Source organism: Polypterus senegalus, chromosome 16 (genome assembly GCF_016835505.1).
Source record: "Polypterus senegalus isolate Bchr_013 chromosome 16, ASM1683550v1, whole genome shotgun sequence".
Lineage (NCBI taxonomy): Eukaryota > Metazoa > Chordata > Cladistia > Polypteriformes > Polypteridae > Polypterus > Polypterus senegalus.
This window is the reverse complement of record NC_053169.1, coordinates 34245392-34266346: the sequence shown is the minus strand read 5'-3', so window position 1 is coordinate 34266346 and position 20955 is coordinate 34245392. Positions and strand designations below refer to the sequence as shown.

Below are 20955 nucleotides of genomic sequence, written 5' to 3'. Positions count from 1 at the left end.
TCAGGTCTTGAATTAATTCTTCCTCAGTTGTGGCTGTTAGAAATTTACAATCTGATTTAGGGTGTTAACAAAAAATGACTTTTTTTATCTTTAAGTTCAAGTAATTATTTTAAACTCAAACAGTGCACCTTATAAGTATTAATTACTGCAGAACAGAAATGGAAAGAAGGTTTTTGTTCTTACAGTAAATCGAACATTCTGGTTCAGTCGCTAATACAGAGTTAAAACCTGCTTGTGTGTTGTCACCAGGAAAACTGTTTATCGTTAAGTTCTGCCATTTTTATGTACAGAAATGCAAGGTTATTTTTAATAAAACAGAAAGCTATGCAAATAGCTGGGTAAACTGCACACATTGACAATGACCTGCAATTGGAGAAGATCAAGAGCTTAAGGATCATTCAGATTCTCAGAATTTTATTGCTGTCTAAACCAAATGCAAAGTTATTTCATCCTTTGGTGACCACCTTAGAGAACAGTGTGCAGTGTGATCAGTCAGCCTTTTCTTCTTTTTTTCTCTCACTCTTGGGAAGCACATCAGCCAACTTCCCTATTTTATGAGCAGAAGTCTTCCACAGTTGGAGAGGTGTGGGTGTAAAGGCTCAGGTCTTCTGTACATGTGACATTTGATCTGTGAAGGAAAAGAAAATGTTAGGCTTCCACTGCAAGGATGGTTGAAGGTTGTACCCTTGGCAATACATAAACAGTTCTTTGATTTGTTAGCACAGCATGTCCTTTGGGATCATATAATGGATTTCATCAGTGAAAGTTATCATTACAACCTGAGAGCTAACTTTCTCTGAAGACTGTGAAGTTTTAGAACCTTTTGTATTAATTTTATAAGGCTATTCATGACTAACCAATTCTCCAACATTACATCTGTAACCAGATTTGAAAGATAATTATGTGTTACTGTGAGCCTGACATACTTATGGTTAGCATACATTTCTGCAGTATAATGTATAAGAGAAACTTCCAGAAGGATAATGATTACTGCAACACTTCACTGATCTGGGCCTTATAGCAGAGTTGCCAGACGACACATGAATGCCTGCTTGGAGTTTACAAAAGACACCTGAAGACTCTCACACTGTGAGAAACGAGATTCCCTAACTGACGAAACAAAGACTGAACTGTTTGGCCTCAATTGTAAGGGTCCTGAGGAAACTAGGCACCACTCATCACCTGCACAAAATAATTCCAGCAGTGAAGCATGGCGATGGCAGTATTATGTTTTTGGGTTATTTTTCAATGACAGGGAATGGGAGACTGGACAGAGTTGTGGGAAAGCTGAGCAAAGTACCGAGATATCCTTAATGGAAGTGCTCTGGACTTTAGACTGGCTTGAAGATTCAACTTCCTACAGGACAATGACCCTAAACATAAAACAAAGACAACACATGAGTTTATTAAAGATACCTCTGTGCATGTTTTTGAGTGGCCCCCACCAGAGCCCAGACATGAACCCAACAATCCTCAACCCGAAAATAGCTGTCTGCTGGCAGTCTCCATTCTGTAAGAAGCAGGGCAGTTCCCAAGTGGAAATCCCTAGCAGACACTAAGGCCGGGGATATGCTTAACACTACATGACATGTGCACTTGAGGATGCTTCTGCAGTGTACGTGTGTACTTTAAGTAAATTGGAAGGATTCCACCAAGTGTGAGAAATCATCACGGTGAGAAAGCAACGTCCGGTTTCGCTGTGTTGTGAGTTGAGGGAAGAAAGATGTTACAGATGACAAAAGCGACACAGAAGATGGTGTAATGGATGAAGAAAAGCACCATGAATACATTCACATGTCAGCATTTAAGTTTGATGATTTGCTTCACTGCATCGAACCATTCAAGAAACATCGAAGCTCACAGATTTATCATGTTGATAGTTAACATCAATGCTGACGTCATGAACTAAAACTTGAACACACACGCCACCCATATTTTTGCTGGTATTTTAACTTGTGCATGCGTAGCGTCAATTATGCATCAAAAGAACGCTGAGAACGTGTGCAGCCATGATGCATATGCGTAATCGTTCTGAGCTTAAAGTATAAACCGTCCCTAATTAAGATAATGCAGTGGATCTGTTTTACCTGCACTTATGACAAGAGTATAATATTCATAACAAATACCCTTTCTCCAATTAATTACCAGTTTAAATGAAGAGAGATCAGCGCCATTCAATGTTTCTGATTTTGGACCCACTGAATCATTTTTGCGTCAGGGTGCTTCTAGCAAACAGGTAGATGGCAGCTAACAAAGGCAGCGCTTTAAACTGTTTTTGTGAATGTAATAAATAAATAATATAACTGAGTGAGAAAACCCCACAGAGAATATCTCATGTGTGATTTTCTGAAACTTCACCTTCTCCTCTTATTAGATATGGTGTAAAGAAAACAAGGTTTTTACTCAGTGGGAGTGCAAAACTGCTAGATAAGAATTTACAGGTGGCAAAGAAAAAGAGCAATACAAAGCAAAGTCAGAAATTGTGCTGCAATCTGGAAATGGCCTTCAGAAATAATCAAAGAAAAGAAAATGGAAAATGTGATGTGAGATATCTTAGATTTATTGGGGTGGGTGTTGGCGATAGCAAAGTGCAGACAGACTCAAGTTCTGATTTGTCATTAGCACAGAACGAGAATGTAAGCAAACATGCTGTTTAATAAGCGTCCAGTTTTATCGTGAATCTTTTCAAATGATAAGTCTAGTTGCACATTTTCTTTTGTGATTAGCATCACTGAAACCTTACCAAAATGCACATTTGGAATAATACTGGAAAAAAAAGGCTTATGAGCTTTATTTAACTGGACTTTTACATGCGTGACTCTGTCAGACATGGTCTTCTAGTTATTGTGTTACACTGGATATGACATTGACTATTTTCTTATAATAACTTAGAAGATATTCCATGAGATGTAAAATGTATGCAAAAATATAAATGGAAGCCAAAATATTTTGCTGTTACTAGTGGACAGTTAGCTGATGAAGCTGTATTACCTCTCAGCAGTCATCATATTTATTTGTGGGAGGCAATATTTGAGTTTTGGAGCTGCCTGCCATCTATCAGAAGATTGGAGATTGTGGGTGCAGCTGGCAATGAAAGCAGTGGATGTTATTCTAAATGAATTAGTTCACATTTCCACAGTTCTCTTATTCACAGACAGTTGAACAGCAAGTGCATTTCAAAGGAGGATGTAGCATGTCAATGGAGCCCTGCATGGTTGGTTAGGTTTGGTGAAATTGTCTAGAAATATTTAGTGAGTGCTCTGTGGCTATACATTTATCTTTGTATGCTATTTTTTGTGTAACATGGGTGCAATTCCTGTTAAAGCAGGGGAAGATATCTAAAAAGTGTGGCAAAAGAAAGCCTAAACCTCATAAGAAATTATCTATCTATCTATCTATCTATCTATCTATCTATCTATCTATCTATCTATCTATCTATCTATCTATCTATCTATCTATCTATCTATTTTTAAGAAATACCATTTATAGCTTCATATTTTTTCTGCAGATCCTATTTTGCTAACTCCAGAATACTAACTGACTAGAAACACCTTTATAATATGAGGTCACAAAATAAATGAATGAATAGTTGCTTGTGTTGAATGCTTAGAAATCTTTTAAAACTTAACAATTGCATAATATACAATTTTCTAAGTCCTTACAGATTTCTAATGACACTGATAGTGGCAACGTGTTGCATCCTGATTAGACATGCATAAAAGAATTTCTCTGTACTACTTACATATTATAACAAATTTTAATGTGGATGTTTACCATTTTACAGTCTACTGTCTATATAACTTTGCTATATTACAACTTACAAAATTAAAATTACAGCTATTATAATTTGGGGAAAAAGCCATACCGTACTGTAGTGTGTATTACAGAGACAATTTCTTTCTAGTATATAAGGAGCATATTCAGCATTGCTAGTTTTTATAAAATCAATTAACAAAACACACTGCTGGATAGATTCCTGTACTAAATACTTTGTCCTCATTTATGTTATGCATTTTTGTTTTTACAGTGTTATACAGCAAAATAAGAGTTTAGTATGAAATGTACAGCTCTGATATTCTCAAAGCCAGAACTCTCGCTGTAACTCCTTCTGACTGGAGTGGTCAAAGAAAGACTGATATATAATGAACCACCCCTAACACATGATGTTGTCATGGTATAAATAAATGGGGAGAAACTGTCTTTTGGAAATTCAACACGGCTGGACACAAACCCACAATGCAACAAAAAGACATGATCTTAGACAAAAGCAAGACAGTTAAATTGTTATATAAATTAATTGGGAAGAAATTGCTGTACGTACCACTGGTATTAAAAGAGATTCTGCTTTAGCTGTTTCAAAACTTAGTACATACAGATGATGATACCGTCTCCTTAGCCTCAGCACAATCCTGCTGCCTGATGGGAGCTGTAGTCCCCATATCAGTTTCCCCTCATTATAACCCCTCTACCTGATATGACATAAAGCCTATATCTTAAGCTGGACCAACATCAAGGCACGCAATTTTTTTTTTTTAATTGGTTCAGCCGTTTTTGTTGATTAGCCAACAAACAAACAGACATCTAAACGGCTTACGATTTTATTTATTTAGATTTAGAATTTCTCAGACACAGCAACAGATTCAAAGAAAAGCAAGAAAAAGAAGAAAAACCTCTGTTGAAATCACTCATCCTATTTGTCTGCAGAGTTTGCAGACTCCAGAGAACATTTTGTATTCTCTGATTGTAACTGAATCCTTGAATCTGGATGACCTGCAATCTGAAGTTCAATAAACAAAACAAAATAAGTCTAATCAACTACTGAGTTAATAATGTACACAAACCTCAGAGCATTGACAAAAAAACATAGTATTGTAAATATAAAACTTTTCTAATTTCAAATACTGGTTGAAAGTTGAAGAATTAAGGTCTCATCTCAAAAGAACTCACCTAGAGACAAATTTAGAAAGTGTACTAATGTATGCATTGTGTACCATAACATACCGCGTAGACTGCTCAGATACTTTAAATTAATTTCCACAATCATGAATTTGTTTAAGGTGAATGAACTGGGTCAAGGGTTTTTCTTATTAAGTGTAATAGCTTGATACATTGTATCTGTTGTGGACGCTAGGGGTCACTGTTGCTCCCTTAAACCCAACAGACAGACACGCAGGACACAGGGCAAAAGCACCAAGAAGTAATTTATTTTATTTTCTTCTTGAACAGTGCCCTCCAAGCACCACAGCCACAACAACACAAGTAACACAAGTAAATACCACCACAATAATTGCAATATTCTCTTTCTACTCCTGCACATCTCCCAACAAGCTTTGTCCAACTATACTCGACTATGTCTCACTTGCTGGGTTCTCAGCAGTCCTTTATGTACTGTCAGATGGAGAACTTGCGTTTTCTTTAGCCCGGAAGTACTTCTGGATTTCCGTCCTTGTGACTCAGTAGTACTTCCGGGCAATGAAGGAAGAATGACTCCCCAGGTTCTCCTGCAGCATCTCCCGGCAGCACCCAGGGTACCCAACAGGAAGCCGAAGCCAAACTCCAAATCCTGCTGTGCCCTACAGGAATCTGGGGCACTGCTATGCTGCAGGGAAGTTCCCATCTAGCATCTTAGAGGAGGGATTGTCTAAACGTAGTTGTCTTCCCCCATCATTCCCTTCTTGGGGTATCCCTGCCAGGTTCAGCTGCCGGCCATCCCTTACACTGTATGGATGTAATTTCAACCTTAACTTCAGTTAAAATAAAGATGTAAGGCCTAAAAACATGACATTATCGTTTCTTAAGTATTGTGAGAATATTGTATTGTGGAATCCTTGGCTACCCCATCCAAAGTAATTTTGTTTAGTTTAATAGTAAAATGTCCTTTTAACAAAACTTCTTGAATGTTTTATCTCATGCTGTCTAATGACTAAAAAGCTGTATTGTTAAAAATGTACAGTGCATCCAGAAAGTATTCACAGTGCATCACTTTTTCCACATTTTGTTATGTTACAGCCTTATTCCAAAATGGATTAAATTCATTTTTTTCCTCAGAATTCTACACACAACACCCCATAATGACAACGTGAGAAAAGTTTACTTGAGATTTTTGCAAATTTATTAAAAATAAAAAAAATTGAGAAAGCACATGTACATAAGTATTCACAGCCTTTTCCATGAACCTCAAAATTGAGCTCAGGTGCCTCCTGTTTCCCCTGATCATCCTTGAGATGTTTCTGCAACTTAATTGAAGTCCACCTGTGGTAAATTCAGTTGATTGGACATGATTTGGAAAGGCACACACCTGTCTATATAAGTTCCCACAGTTGACAGTTCATGTCAGAGCACAAACCAAGCATGAAGTCAAAGGAATTTTCTGTAGACCTCCGAGACAGGATTGTCTCGAGGCACAAATCTGGGGAAGGTTACAGAAAAATTTCTGCTGCTTTGAAGGTCCCAATGAGCACAGTGGCCTCCATCATCCATAAGTGGAAGAAGTTTGAAACCACCAGGACTCTTTCTAGAGCTGGCCGGCCATCTAAACTGAGCGATTGGGGGAGAAGGGCCTTAGTCAGGGAGGTAACCAAGAACCCGATGGTCACTCTGTCAGAGCTCCAGAGGTCCTCTGTGGAGAGAGGAGAACCTTCCAGAAGGACAACCATCTCTGCAGCAATTTACCAATCAGGCCTATATGGTAGAGTGGCCAGGCGGAAGCCACTCCTTAGTAAAAGGCACATGGCAGCCCGCCTGGAGTTTGCCTAAAGGCACCTGAAGGACTCTCAGACCATGAGAAACAAAATTTTCTGGTCTGATGAGACAAAGACTGAACTCTTTGGTGTGAATGCCAGGCGTCACGTTTGGAGGAAACCAGAAACCGCTCATCACCAGGCCAATACCATCCCTACAGTGAAGCATGGTGGTGGCAGCGGAGACTAGTCAGGATAAAGGGAAAAATGACTGCAGCAATGTACAGAGACATCCTGGATGAAAACCTGCTTCAGAGCGCTCTTGACCTCAGACTGGGGCGATGGTTCATCTTTCAGCAGGACAACGACCCCAAGCACACAGCCAAGATATCAGAGGAGTGGCTTCGGGACAACTCTGTGAATGTCCTTGAGTGGCCCAGCCAGAGCCCAGACTTGAATCCGATTGAACATCTCTGGAGAGATCTTAAAATGGCTGTGCACCGATGCTTGCCATCCAACCTGGTGGAGCTTGAGAGGTGCTGCAAAGAGGAATGGGCGAAACTGGCCAAGGATAGGTGTGCCAAGCTTGTGGCATCATATTCAAAAAGACTTGAGGCTGTAATTGCTGCCAAAGGTGCATTAACAAAGTATTGAGCAAAGGCTGTGAATACTTATGTACATCTGATTTCTCAGTTTTTTTATTTTTAATAAATTTGCAAAAACCTCAAGTAAACTTTTTTAACGTTGTCATTATGGGTGTTGTGTGTAGAATTCTGAGGAAAAAAATGAATTTAATCCATTTTGGAATAAGGCTGTAACATAACAAAATGTGGAAAAAGTGTTGTGTTGTGAATACTTTCCGGATGCACTGTATGTTTTGGCAAAATGGGTTTTCATCTGCCTGCCAAAAGTTTTTTTTAACTTTAACTCTAACACATAAAGTTGTAGTCGTGTGAGGAACAACAATTTAGAGAGAATACATTTTGGGGTACCATCCCAGTTGTCCCTGGTTAATTCTCATTGGCTTTCTGTAAATTCAAAACAGACAGACATTCAATGGTGCAGATATAAAACAAACTGCGATGGCCTGGCGCCCTGTCCGGGGTTTGTTTCCTGCCTTGCGCCCTGTGTTGGCTGGGATTGGCTCCAGCAGACCCCCGTGACCCTGTAGTTAGGATATAGTGGGTTGGATAATGGATGGATGGATATAAAACAAAACAAAATCAGGTCACCTCTTAAAGCGTAAACAAAATGTTCTTTGAACATTGGTCATGAGGATGGAGCTCCATCCTGCAGGATGCTTGGATCATAAAATGACACGTTCTACCAGCAGCTTTGAGGCAGTAGCCCAGCAGGGTTGGAGCCAACATGATTAGTGGCAGTGCCCACACTCATCCTGGATATCTCAGATGAGCCCAGAGTGTGACGCTCTGACACACATACATGACAAAGTTCAATAAATCTCTTGTACCCAGACTGCACTCATTATTTGTAAAGAAGCTATTTCAAGGTTTCATGTTTTCCATCCCTTTCTCTGGTGTAGCTTAAACAGCCATGGCTTCTACCTGTACCTTCTAAAGAATAGTTAAATCAACATCTGCAAATGGGCTTGCTATTGTTGGATCCTTTTAAACTATATTTTAAATTTTGGCCTCCTATAATATTTCTCTTCCTTTTGAAAGAAACTAGACAAAGGGCAAGCATTAATGTGGTTAAGAGGAATGTTCCTGTGCAGTTGCTGTTAAATTATTATCCAATGACTTTATATCTACTGTATAAAAGAGAAGTCTTATATTTCTTCTGCCACAAAGGAAATGCAATCAGATGACTTCTGATCCACACTAGAAGTAGATGAAAGAAATGTGTAACCTGTGGTACCAAACTAGAGTTTGTAAATTGTGTGGATGACATGGTTCCAGTCTAAATTTCCTCATAGAACCGCAAATGTTCTTCAGGTTGCTGCAGAGGTTCTGTTTTTCAGCCATCTAGTATTAGTCTCTGGGTGTAGTTGACTGCAGGATGTGTTCTATACTGATTAGTGTGTTCTGCCATCACAACCAGCGAATAGGTTCTAGTTCCCATGACCTTGTCCAAGAAATAACAGACTTAGATGATGGGAGCCATTTTATTTAAAATATATATTGAACTGAATTGGGTATTTTTTACTCATCTTTTGATGCAAAATTTTCTCCTTCTCTTCTGAATCTTCTAGGAATGTGATCTTCCACAGCAGAGCACGGTTCATATGGTGCTTTCTCCAAAATCAAAGCTCAGTCCAAGAACTGAGGAGGACGTGACCACTGGGAGTAGCAGTCGTGCCCTGTCTGCAGAGTTAGAAGTGGAAGTGACCAGCCTCACACGGGTGGACTTGAACTCATCGCTTGTTTCCAGTCACTCCTCTGAATGTGCAGCCATTGTGAACAATCAGGAAGGAAGCAGTGCAGCAGGAGAAGCTAGTAATGGTAGGTTGGGTATACTTTAGCTCTTCTGGGATAAAATACAATTACACTATGCACACAACTTATTTTTTGTATTTATGCAATAAATATACTGAATATATTATATAGTGTATAACAGGGAACTGACTGTTTTGCACTCCTCCCATATCTCACGTGTAATGGGCCTTATATTGTCATGATTTGCTTTTGATAAACATATTGAAATTGCTTTGTTTTACTAAGAGATTAATATAGTTTGAGTGTATGTATGTATGCATGTAAATATTGTAAGGTTTACCAATTTATCATCATTGCTTAATAGCTGTAAATTTGTGCAAGAACTGTAAGACTACACACACTAAATGACAAAGTAAAATTAAATTCTGAAAGCTGACACAATTGAAGGTGTTTTTATAGATTAAAACGTAAAAGGGAAAGGAAAAAGAGCCTTCATATTTTTCCTGAAGTAGAACATGGAGTGTATAGGAGAGTGCGGGGTGAGGAAGGTAGAGCATTGATGACAGAGATAAAAGAGCAAAGTGGCTAGGAAACATTTCCAGGGTGAGAATTATCTGTTCTTTCAGTGCTGAAGAGATGGGAACACCATGTTTAAGACTGAGTTTGGCTTTGGTGTTTTTCTTTTGATAAGTGTATTTACAATATTTAAAAAGCACACACAGACAGATCAGTGCGGCTGTCATGAGGAGAGGGCAGATGTGACATTTGAAGAGGTCTTCGATCTTACCGGCTCTCAAGAGCTTTGTTTACCTTGTCCAACCAGCCACAGCTCGGGATGGTGTGTGCAAATTAAAATCAAATAAATGTAAAGAAGTCTGCTATAGAATTTTACCTGCAAAGTGATTGCTGTATGATTTGGATTGGTGATATATAAAATAAAAGCTGAAGAATGGCACATCCAGATTCACATGTGGGAAAGATTGCAGGTAATCTGTGCATGCTCTGTCAAACTGCAAGATGTGCACAATTCTTTTTTATACAATGTACGCAGTCCCACAGCAGCCTCTGAAAACGAAAAGCTTTTATTTCAAATTCATGTCTAACTTTGAAAAATGTAAAGAAAATGTGGAGGCTGAAAGCAGCTAATTATTCATGTCGAAAAGGAATAAAACATTCCTATTCAAATGCCTCCTCACGAATACCTTTTATGCAGTACAACCCTGTAATAATTACAAGCAGCTTGAGTCTAATTAAAAACCTAACATTTCACCTTTTGTTTTCTTTGCGTTGCTAGAGTTTTACTTTTGTTCTGTCTCGGCCTTTGTCAGTTCTTTAATTCTTCCGATTGTGTGCTTTTGCCAGGCAGCGGGTGCTAAAGGAGTGCAGTGTCTAGGAACTAATATGAGGAAACAAAGGAATGACAAAAATGATAAACAAAAATGCTTTATTAAAAATAAGTACATGCAAAAATAGCAAAGCCCAAGAAACTGCAAAGTTGCAAGCATCATAGGAAAAATAGGAGTATTTTATTATTCTTGTCTTTTAGTTTGCATGATTGCAGGATGCCAAATATCAAACACAGACATGGAAAATTTGTAATGTATAATAATGTGATTTGATTGCACTGTCACATACTGTAGCTGTGGAATTTCTATTTCCTTTTCATTTTTTGAATGTGTTTATATATACCTACTGTGACTGTCATGTATGTCTGTCTGTCTGTCTATCTAGCTATCTGTCTCCATGAAGCAACTTGACTCCCAGGGGACTGATTTTGTTGAACTTTGCCATTCTTCAGTGACATTTTTTTGTGAAAGTACAAATTTGGCACATAATTTTTAATTATCTTGAATACAACATGCTGTACACATTTTTGAAATTTCAGAATCTCCCATTGAAAAGCAATGGTGAATTTATGAACTTGTCTACACGAGAGCAGAGAAACAGTTTGTGTGACCTCAGATTACAGATTAGTTTCTTTTTTCAAATTCTCTCCTTCATAAGAACATAAGAAATTTGAAAAAGAAGTCCATCAAGCCAATTTGTTTAGCTAGTAGCTAACTTCTCAAAATATCTCATTCAGGGTTGTCAAGGTTTCTGCTTCATCTACACCACACTGCCTGTCCTTTCTCTTCTTAGTCTCTGTTTGCTTGGGGTAAATAGATTCAGCTCCATCAATCTTTCCTTGTAGTGCTTATCCTGCAGTGCTGTAATAAGTCAAACGACTTTTTAGTTATATTTGTGTACATCAAAAATGTGTTCAGTTTTCAAAAGTTGGCCTGAACATATAATCCAGTGGTTATGTGCCATTGTTGGTCAGCACAACTGACACATTCTGCCATCACCGCTACATCTCAGAGCTGTCAGTTAAATGGAAATTGGGTCAGCCACATAATAAGGGAGTGGGCAAATGCATGAAGAAAACATTTTACTGTAGGGAAATTGAGCAGCCTTCACTTGTGACATATTTTGAATCTTCCACGCCTGAGCTGTTCATAACAGAGTTAGTGGATTTAAAGTGTCACAGGTTAATGCCTTCATGTATAAAGTTTTGCAAACGTTCAAAAGTGATGGTGCTACAGACTGGTGATATCAGTATGATACAATCAAGACAACGCAACACTTTACATTAAATACAACAAGTTATGATATAAATAGGAACGCACATGCCGCCACTCATGCAGTAGATGTTATGAATGGCTGTTCCGTAGCCTTTTAGCTTGAGGTTTAAAAAACTCTCCTGTATATGCTGGTGTGAGTGCTAATGGCGTGGTGTCCTTTCCCTGAATGAAGATGGGAGAAAAGTGACTATACAGGATGGCAGAGGTCATTATCAATATGAGCTTCTAAAGCCGCATGTGCTGTTTATGACCGGAACAGAAAAGGCCTAGCAAGTATGATGTCTGTGGGCTGAACTAACATCCACCCACTATGCAATAAAGTTTCTTTCACCTTTCTGTCTCCTTCTAAGTCATTTGTTTCTGTAAACCATCACACTGCGGACGTTCTTTGTTCATCTAATTTTCCAAAGTGTGCTTTTCTAACCTTCTGTGCCAGCGAATGCTGTGAGCTTTTTAACTTTCTTTTCTCCCTCCCTTTGCCAAATTAGCATAATGGAACCTTTTCATTAAAATGATAAATTAGATGGAGTTCATATACTAACACCAGCTGGGTGGATTTATTGTGAATTAAGTCAAAGGATCACCATATTGCCCTCAATCTTAGGCTTTTAGTTCTAATGAGAACTGCAGAGGAATTTTTTTTCAGCATTTTGCAAACCTCTGAGGTTCAGTCAAAGGAGAGATGTAGTACCTAATGGCTGCAGTATAGTGGGAGCCCTCATCTTTACTTGACTTAATTATCTGTCATGAAGATGTCTAATTACTTTATTGTTTCAAGCTGTTCCTCGCTAATTGGAGTGGATATCAACGGCTGGATCCCACATGCCTTTCAATGGTATGTTGTTGTCTGCCAAAATGAAGACCTTTTCCTCATTTTGTTTTTAGGGGAGAAAAAAGGCGGAAAAAGAAATTGCAAAGTGCACCTTCTTGTGCACACTGACTTCTGATGGTGGAACACCAGCACTTTTGCTTCAAAACTTGAAAATGGGCACTAACTGCAATTTATTAGTATTTGAAACAAGTGTTTGCATCATGAATCTTTAGATTATTTAAATTTCAATTGCATTTGAGTATTACCATTCTGATTTGTAGGCATAAGCTTGCAACACAATCCCTTGTGGGTTTTCTTTCTGTTTATCATTTTAATTACCACATAGCTGTTGATGAAGTATTTGACTAAAGTCGTCTGATTCAAAGACTCTGGCAGGAGGAATAAGATCCTATATATAGTAGTTTAATACCATACAAGTCTGTGAAATGAATTCATCTGGACTACTGACACATTGATTACACATATTCAGATATTACTCCACTTGTCGAAAGTTTGAATCATTTAGTGTTCTGCTAGTTAAGGGCGTCTGACACGACAGTACTACTACTACTAAACTTATGGACCCATCTCTTTCATTGTGATTTCAGTGTTCAAATGAGACATATGAATTAAAAATACATTTCTTTGGCTGTACAGAAATTAATTTTATATCGTCATCATGTGTCAATGACAATCAAACTGAAACTGCTCTCTTCTGCTGTGATTTTATTAACAGTTACTGTATTTCTATAGCACATTTTCATGCATAACATGCGGGTCAAAGTGCTTTACGAGATGTCAATGAGAAAACTAAAGTGCAATAAAAAGTGAAATCATAAATTTGAAATAAATAAGTGAATGAATACATTACTTATCAAAAATAATAACAAGAAAAATAAATGAAGACACTTACATAAAACAGAAAAACAACTAGCTGATAAAATCGAGTCCTTAATTATTGATTAAATTGCCAATTTTACATTATGTTGATTATAATGATAAGGCAGATGCTATGGTCAGATGACTAGGGAGGACTAAAAACAATAGGCCAGCAGTAATAAGTTTTTTTAGGCTAGCAGTACATTTTTAGTTAACATACTACTTAGTAGGTTAAAATAATTTGCTTGTACATGTACACTACTGGTCAAAGGTTTTAGAATGTCTCAGTTTTTCCAGTTGTTCTTCAGATTTATTCAGTTGAAATGCATTGAATGACCTGCAATGGTGAAAAGGTGAACAGAAACTGCCAAAGGTTTAAATTTAAAGTTTAGGTTAGCAAAAACTGAAAAAAGGAAATATCAGTATATTACAAATGGAGACCTTGTCTAATGTGCAGTAGTCCACAGCTGGTATTTCAAAGCCCTATTTTGTCCTTTGAGGAATGGCCTTCTTTCTGCCACTCCTCCTGTCAAGCCTGCAGCACAAAGTCTCATCTTCTCAGTAGAAACTAAGTTGCTTTTATTGACTCCTGTTAAGCTGTGTTGAGACAATTGTGCTGAGGCGCCCATCACACAAGCTGGTGACTCTCAGAAAGTTGTCTTCTGATTGGGTTATGACTTTGCATCTGCCAGATCTCTTCCTATCAGAGTTTATTTTAGTTTCCAAATGTGCTTGGGTTGTGTAGGACAACATTGTACTCACTGTCACTTTCATTTTTTTTTTGTCAATTCCTATAAATGAAAGGTCTACACTTCTAAGGGTAATAATGCTCTGTCTCATTGAATTTGTTAATTACCGTTTTCTTGCCATTATCACTGGAATTTATAATTCTTTGCAGTGTAATTTTGTCCAAGTACTAGTTCAGAGGGTGCAGTAACACAGTCTGTTCCAGCTCTGCTTTAAGACAGACAGAGGGATTTTAAAGTAATCAACAGAAGTTTGGACACCTGTGCAAATTGTTTGCTTCAACTTGAAGGGCTTGATTTACTTTAATTGCTGCAGAGCATCGGTAGGTTGTAACTAATTAGTTGTTCCCTTAAGAAGGCCCATTTCTAATATTCTGAAATTTCCTTTATTTCAGTTTTTGCTAACCTAAACTTTACATTTAAACCTCTAGCAATTGACTGCTTACATTTTCACCATTTTAACTCACTCATTGCATTTCTGAGGTGTTTTAAAACTTTTGACCGGTGGTATATGTTGTGTATTGTGTTGTTTAACAATTTGATTTTAACGCATTCCAAGTCTGGATTTGTGGATACACACCCGGGATCTCCATAAAACTTTGTGTGGATTCGATCATGAAAATAGGGCTAAGCCAACAAGAAATTTTATTTATAAAACCTGGTGTATGCATAGTCATCTTGTAAACTTATGTATGTGAATGCACCTTAAAACCTCCCCTGATTGCCACCCTGAAACAACCACATATTGGCCATGCTAATCAAGCTTGAACATATATGATGAAGAGATATACCTGTAAGATGAGACTATGAAGACAAGACAACAGAAGCAAAAACTCTGAAGAGTTTGAGTTAGCAGTTGTTATCTTTAAAGCAGAGGCACATAAAGAACTTTTATTTGGTGGTCTGTGTGGGTGTTGAATGTAGTGTGATTTACCAGCCACACCATGGCTGACCATGCCTGAAATAGAAGAACAGTCTGGCCTCATGTGAAGAAGCAGATTAGTTGTCGCCAATCGGAATGCGAGTTGCAACAGAAAGAGGAAAAGTACATCTACACGCTCTGATTTTGATCTGCAACTTTTTACGTAGTATACTGCCAGAGCAGTTTGGAGCTACACATGTGGCAGCATCAGCTGTAAAATGCTCAACTTATTTGATTGATTAAAATCACCACACTAGTTGTTGTATTAAATACAGTTCTCAGACTTTTAATAACAATCTGTATTGTGAACGCCTTCACATTCAGAGGTGATTACGGCTGTTGGCAAAGGAGCCATTCAGGAGGAGTACAGTATAATCGGTCCAAACAGGGTCTTGGGTACCACACGAATGGCTTCTTCATGTGTCATCAGTACATCCAGCAGTGGCCGTATCCCCACAAATGTAGTACTGCAAGCACAAAGAAACATGATCACAGCCATCCAAGAAGTGAGCTGAAGGCTCAGAGAAATCAAAGGAATACTAAAATAAATATTAATATTTGAGTCATTAAAAGATCTCATTAGAAAATATATCTGCACACCTGTTCATTTATTGCTCAGATGGTGAATCACATTCTCACACTGCTTTACAGTGGGAAGGGCAGCCGACTCTGAAAGTAGGTATGGAGCAGGATCATCTGGATCCATATCAACAAGGTCAGGAGGTGGAAGATTATTATGCTGTCATGTTTCGTAGCACAGAGCATGCAGTTATGATGATGAAGACCTTTGTTAGCTGGCAGAGCAGCCTCTCACCTGACACATCTAGACATTGGCACATTCAAGTTGTACCAAGCAAGTCTTACTGTGTCAAACCATTAGGTTATGAATAGGCTGTATGGCATGATATGTGTATTTTTCTGTTGTGATATATGGCCGGCAGTTTGTCCCGACCTTTTCCCCCAGGCCGCCAGATGGAGCCCTCCCTGCAACATGAAGGTGCCCCAAATTCCAGCAAGGCCTCATGGACCTTGGAGTTTTAATGCACAGCCCTGCTGGATACCATGGTGGCCACCAGGGGACGCTGCAGGGAGGCCCAGGGATTTCTATTTGCCTTATAGCCCGGAAGTACTTTCCAGTCGAGGGGACAGAGGAAATGACGTACTTCCGGGCTGAAGAAAAGGAGTTTTCCCGACCCGGAAGTGTTATAAAGTCACATGAACTGAGGGACAGAAACACTTCCGGGTCAAGAAGTATAAAAGGACTGTGGGCGATCCCAGCAGGGGCGAGTTGGGAGAAAGGGTGACTGAACTGCTGGGAGGTGCGGAGGATTGTGTTATTTGGATTGTATTATTCATTATTGATTGTTTATTTAAGTATAGTGGAGGTGGAAATGCTTGTGCACATTATTATGATTAATAAAGTCAACATTTGGACTTTTATCTGGTGTCTGGCATCTGGTCTGATGGTTCAAGGGGATGACAGTGCCCCCTATCTGTCACACTGTACACAAAGTATAAATCACAACCCTAATTCCAAAAATGCTGGGACGCTGTGTAAAATGTAAATAAAAACAGAATGCAATGATTTGCAAATCTCATAGGCCCATATTTTATTCACAACAGAACATAGAAAACATGTCAAATGTTGAAACTGAGACATTTTACTGTTTCATGAAAATTATTAGCTCATTTTGAATTTGATGGCAGCAACACATCTCAAGAAAGTTGGAACGGGGACAACAAAAGGCTGAAAAAGTGAATGGTACTAAAAACAAACAGCTGGAGGAACATTTTGAAACTAATTAAGTTAATTGGCAACAGGTCAGTAACATCATTGGGCATAAAAGGAGCATCTTAGAGAGGCAGAGTCTCTAAGACGTAGATTGGCAGAGGTTCACCAATCTGCAAAAAAACTATGTCTATACATTTTGGAACAATTTCAGAATAATGTTCCTCAATTGCAAAGACTTTGAATATCTCATCATCTACAGTACATAATATAATCAAAAGATTGCAAGAATATGGAGAAATCTCTGCAAGCAAAGGACAAGGCTGAAAATCAGTATTGGATTCCCATGATCTTTGGGTCCTCAAGTGCCACTGCATTACAAACAGGCCTGATTCTGTCATGGAAATCACTGCATGAGCACAGGAACTCTTCCAGAAATCATTGTCTGTGAACACAGTTCACCATGCCATCCACAAATGCAGGTTAAAGCTCTATCGTGCACAGAAGAAGCCATATGTGAACATTATCCAGAAATGCCACCATCTTCTGTGGGCCAAATCTCATTTAAACTGGACTGGGGCAAAATGGAAGACTGCTCTGTGGTTACATAAATCAAAATTAAAAATTTTGTTTTGGAAAACATGGACATCACATTCTCCAAACAGGAGAGGGAACATCTGGCTTATTACCAGCACTCAGTTCAAAAGCCTGCATCTCCTGTGGTATGGTGGGGCATTAGTGCCCATGGAATTGGTAGCTTGCACATCTGGAAAAGCACCATCAGTGCTGAAAAGTATATACAAGTTTTAGAGCAACCTATGCTCCCATCCAGATGACGTCTTTTTCAGGGAAGGCCTGACATTTATGGAATATTGTTACAAGAATGGGTGTTCGGTGGGGGGGAAGTGCTACTTAGTGATAAACTTGGCCCTCTCCCAACTTTTCTGAGATGTGTTGCTACCATCAAATTCAACTTTATTTTTTTCTTAAAATGGCAAGCATTTCATATGTTTTCTATGTTTCATTGTGAATAAAATATGGGTTTATGAGATTTGCAAATAATTCCATTCTGTTTGTATATACATTTTACACAGCATTCCAACTTTTTTGGAATTGGGGTTGTACTTAATGCTGTAATTGACAAACAACTGACTGCACTGGTTTCTAATCCTGAAGTGACAACAGGAAGCCAATATACTTTAAACAACCAAAAACATTTCTTCAGTGCAAATACACAGCAATGACACTCTTAAAAAGGAACTAAAATAGAAATTATAAATCATATTCATCACTTTTGAAGTTTAATATGCTTGTCATATTAATGCACATTTCAATAATGTATGATATAAATACACGTGAGTCGTCATTTAGCTGGTTTGGCTGCATTCCCTTATCCAATCAAGGGTGTCGTTTCCCAGTTTCTCCAAAATGCTGCATACGGATTAGTCAAGAGGTGCTGTAAATATGTTTTTCCTGTCAAGTTTTCTTTTATAAATCCTGACTATTGCTTGGAAAGTTGCCTACATACATTTCAGGCCTTTGTTTCTGTGTACTCAAATTTTATGAAAATGACCCCAGATCTGTACTCAATGAGGAAAAGAATATAAAAATAAATTGTGATGAATTGGAAACTGCATCGCTTTAGGACAATTATGTTCGATAAAACATTTATGTTGATATTTTCAATGTATTGGCTAGATTGTGAGAAGAATTGATTTGAATTCCCAGAATTCTATTCCTTCTTCACATCTTCAAAGCTAGGAAAAAAAGAAATGATGCCAGTAGGCAGAAAACTAAGGTTGACAATGATATTATTTAATACCACCTCATATGTTAATTGGATTTCATGCGTTTTTAAAAGTAAAGGAAATTCTTCTCGTTAAAAAGCAGCATTTAAAGACTAGGCAAATTGTTGGGAATTTGTTAAGAACTGGGGCAGCCTGGTACAATTTTTATTCAACTTCATCTCTTCAACTGCTACGGATATTTTGAAAGCTTAAGCCTCAAGGAATATACCTATATATGTATTGGTATAGATAGTGTGGAAGAAATAAAACTGTAATTAAAACTGTTTAAGATATTTGTTGTATAAAACCTCTTTGAGTCAGTAATCAGGCAGGCGGAAGCTTGTTTGTTTATCTTTAATTATCTTTTCATAATGAGGGAGCATCCCATCACAACAGTCTACCAGGGGATGGCTCCCTGAGCAGTGACTGCCACAGGAGGGTCACAGAGCAAAAGCAGAGACAAACATTTATAGGAAATTGAGTTACATTGACAGTACCTGACATTTACTCTGATTGGTTCATTAGCTTACACACTCATAATCTAATTGATTAAAACACATGAATTTCTCAGCAGAGAGCAAAGCCAGATTACATTCCCAAAATAAAAGCCTCATTCTACTAGATCCTCATGCTTCTCCAGCATTTCTTACATTCAGCTCTTACTCTTCTTTTATGAAGTTTTCTGTGTACTTGACAACTATCAAGTCTTACTGTGCTAATGGCATTCGGCCGCTTCCTAAACTACGAACCAAGGCATTTTATCAGTTTACCCAGCCCAACCATTTCAATATATAACAAATGCTATATATTTTGAATGTGCACTGTAAACCCACAGTGTGGCCTACAAGGGAGCAGCAGCCACCAGAACCCGACATAGACAGACACCAAACACAAGTTCAGCACATCACACACATTTATTAAGTGGGGAAGCACTTATCCCTCACTCTGCACAGCGGCACAGTACAGTAAAGCACTAATAAAGTTCAAATCACTGCACTTTCTTTTCTTCTATCTTTTCTCTCTCTTTCTTCCTCCACTCCTTCTTTGGCAAACTTCGCCTTCTCCCTCCCAACTCTGGCTCCCAGAGTAGTGCCAGCTGGCTCCTTTTAAGCTGCACCTCTGAGTGCTCCAGGTGGCTTGCCAGGGAGGTCTAGATTCACTGCCAGGTGTGATGAAAGCCCAAAGTAGAGCTCTGCAGCTCCCCCCGGCAGCTGCTATGGAACCGAACAGAGCTGCAGCAAACTCCAACTCCCAGCATGCCCTGCAGGAATCCATGGTGCCTGAGCAACCCAGGGGGGCTGCCCTCTAACATCCCAAGAGAGGTAAAGCCCTGAACACTCTCTCTCCCCTAGTCTTTCCATGCAGGTGGTATCATGACTGGGCAGAGACCCTGGCCATATGCAACCACAGTAACTATTGTTACCCCTACATTTTCTCTCACAATAGTTTTGTTTAATAAGAATGTAAATATTGTTTCTAATTTTAAGTGTTTTGTTAGCAATTGCTATGCTATACCCAGGAGGTACTATGCACCACATCATGAAGGCTCCACTATAAAACTCAGCCCTGTATTCACACTGTTTGTCCGAGACTACGGGTTTACAACTTGAGCAACGGTAGTCTTGTGCTCTTAGTGTCTGGTTTACTGGTAACAATTCATAACATTCCATTTATAAACTCAGTCCAGAAATTTAGTGTCTTGACTCTGGTGATAATCTCTACTTTTCTGAGTGACTCCTGGCTGTTCTCGTTCAGAATTTATTCATGCTTTAACCTTTTGGTTTTCGATAATAGTGTTTCTTAACTTTTCGAGATCAACTTTCATTGGAGTTTATCAAAAACATGCACATCTCCCGGCCCTTTTTAACAACACGTGTTGTTGACTCCTGGCAGTTCTTGTTCAGTCTTTGTTTATGCTTTAGCTTTCTGGTTTTCATTAGTGGTATTTCTCACCTTTTAAATATCAACTTTCACTGCAATTTATTGAAGACACGTGTGTTTTTGCTCACAATTCTACATTGCCAGTAGGGAATTCAGAGAGGTCAGCTAGAACTAAAAACCAAAACTCAAAACTAGTCTAGACTCTTGGATGCACATGATTGGCATATGAGAATTATTCTGGTATTGATCACATTTATTAATGACTCTGAGTTTGTTTTTCTCCAAGTATAAGTTGGCAAACTTCGCTTCATGGTATTTGACCTTAGCTTCTGTCAGACAGTTCTAGCTAATCAATATTCATGTCTGCCTCAGTCCCTTATATTATGACACCCTTACACAACTTAGGTGACCAGTTCAGTTCTGTACTTTTAATATCCTTCACGGACTCCTGTGCTGTCCTCAGTAGTCTTCGGGTGTCTCGCACAGTCCAAGATGATGCCCTC

General features: G+C 38.6%; 1 protein-coding gene across 1 annotated transcript in view; it reads left to right on the top strand.

Annotated features, from left to right (window-relative positions):
- The window catches only part of prkn (parkin RBR E3 ubiquitin protein ligase), a 1158643-nt gene that overhangs the window by 479116 nt on the left and 658572 nt on the right, over positions 1 to 20955 (top strand). Inside the window, exon 3 of the mRNA XM_039738446.1 lies at positions 8893 to 9142. Within this exon, the coding sequence (XP_039594380.1) occupies positions 8893 to 9142 (250 nt within the window). The remainder of the gene's footprint in view (positions 1 to 8892; positions 9143 to 20955) is intronic.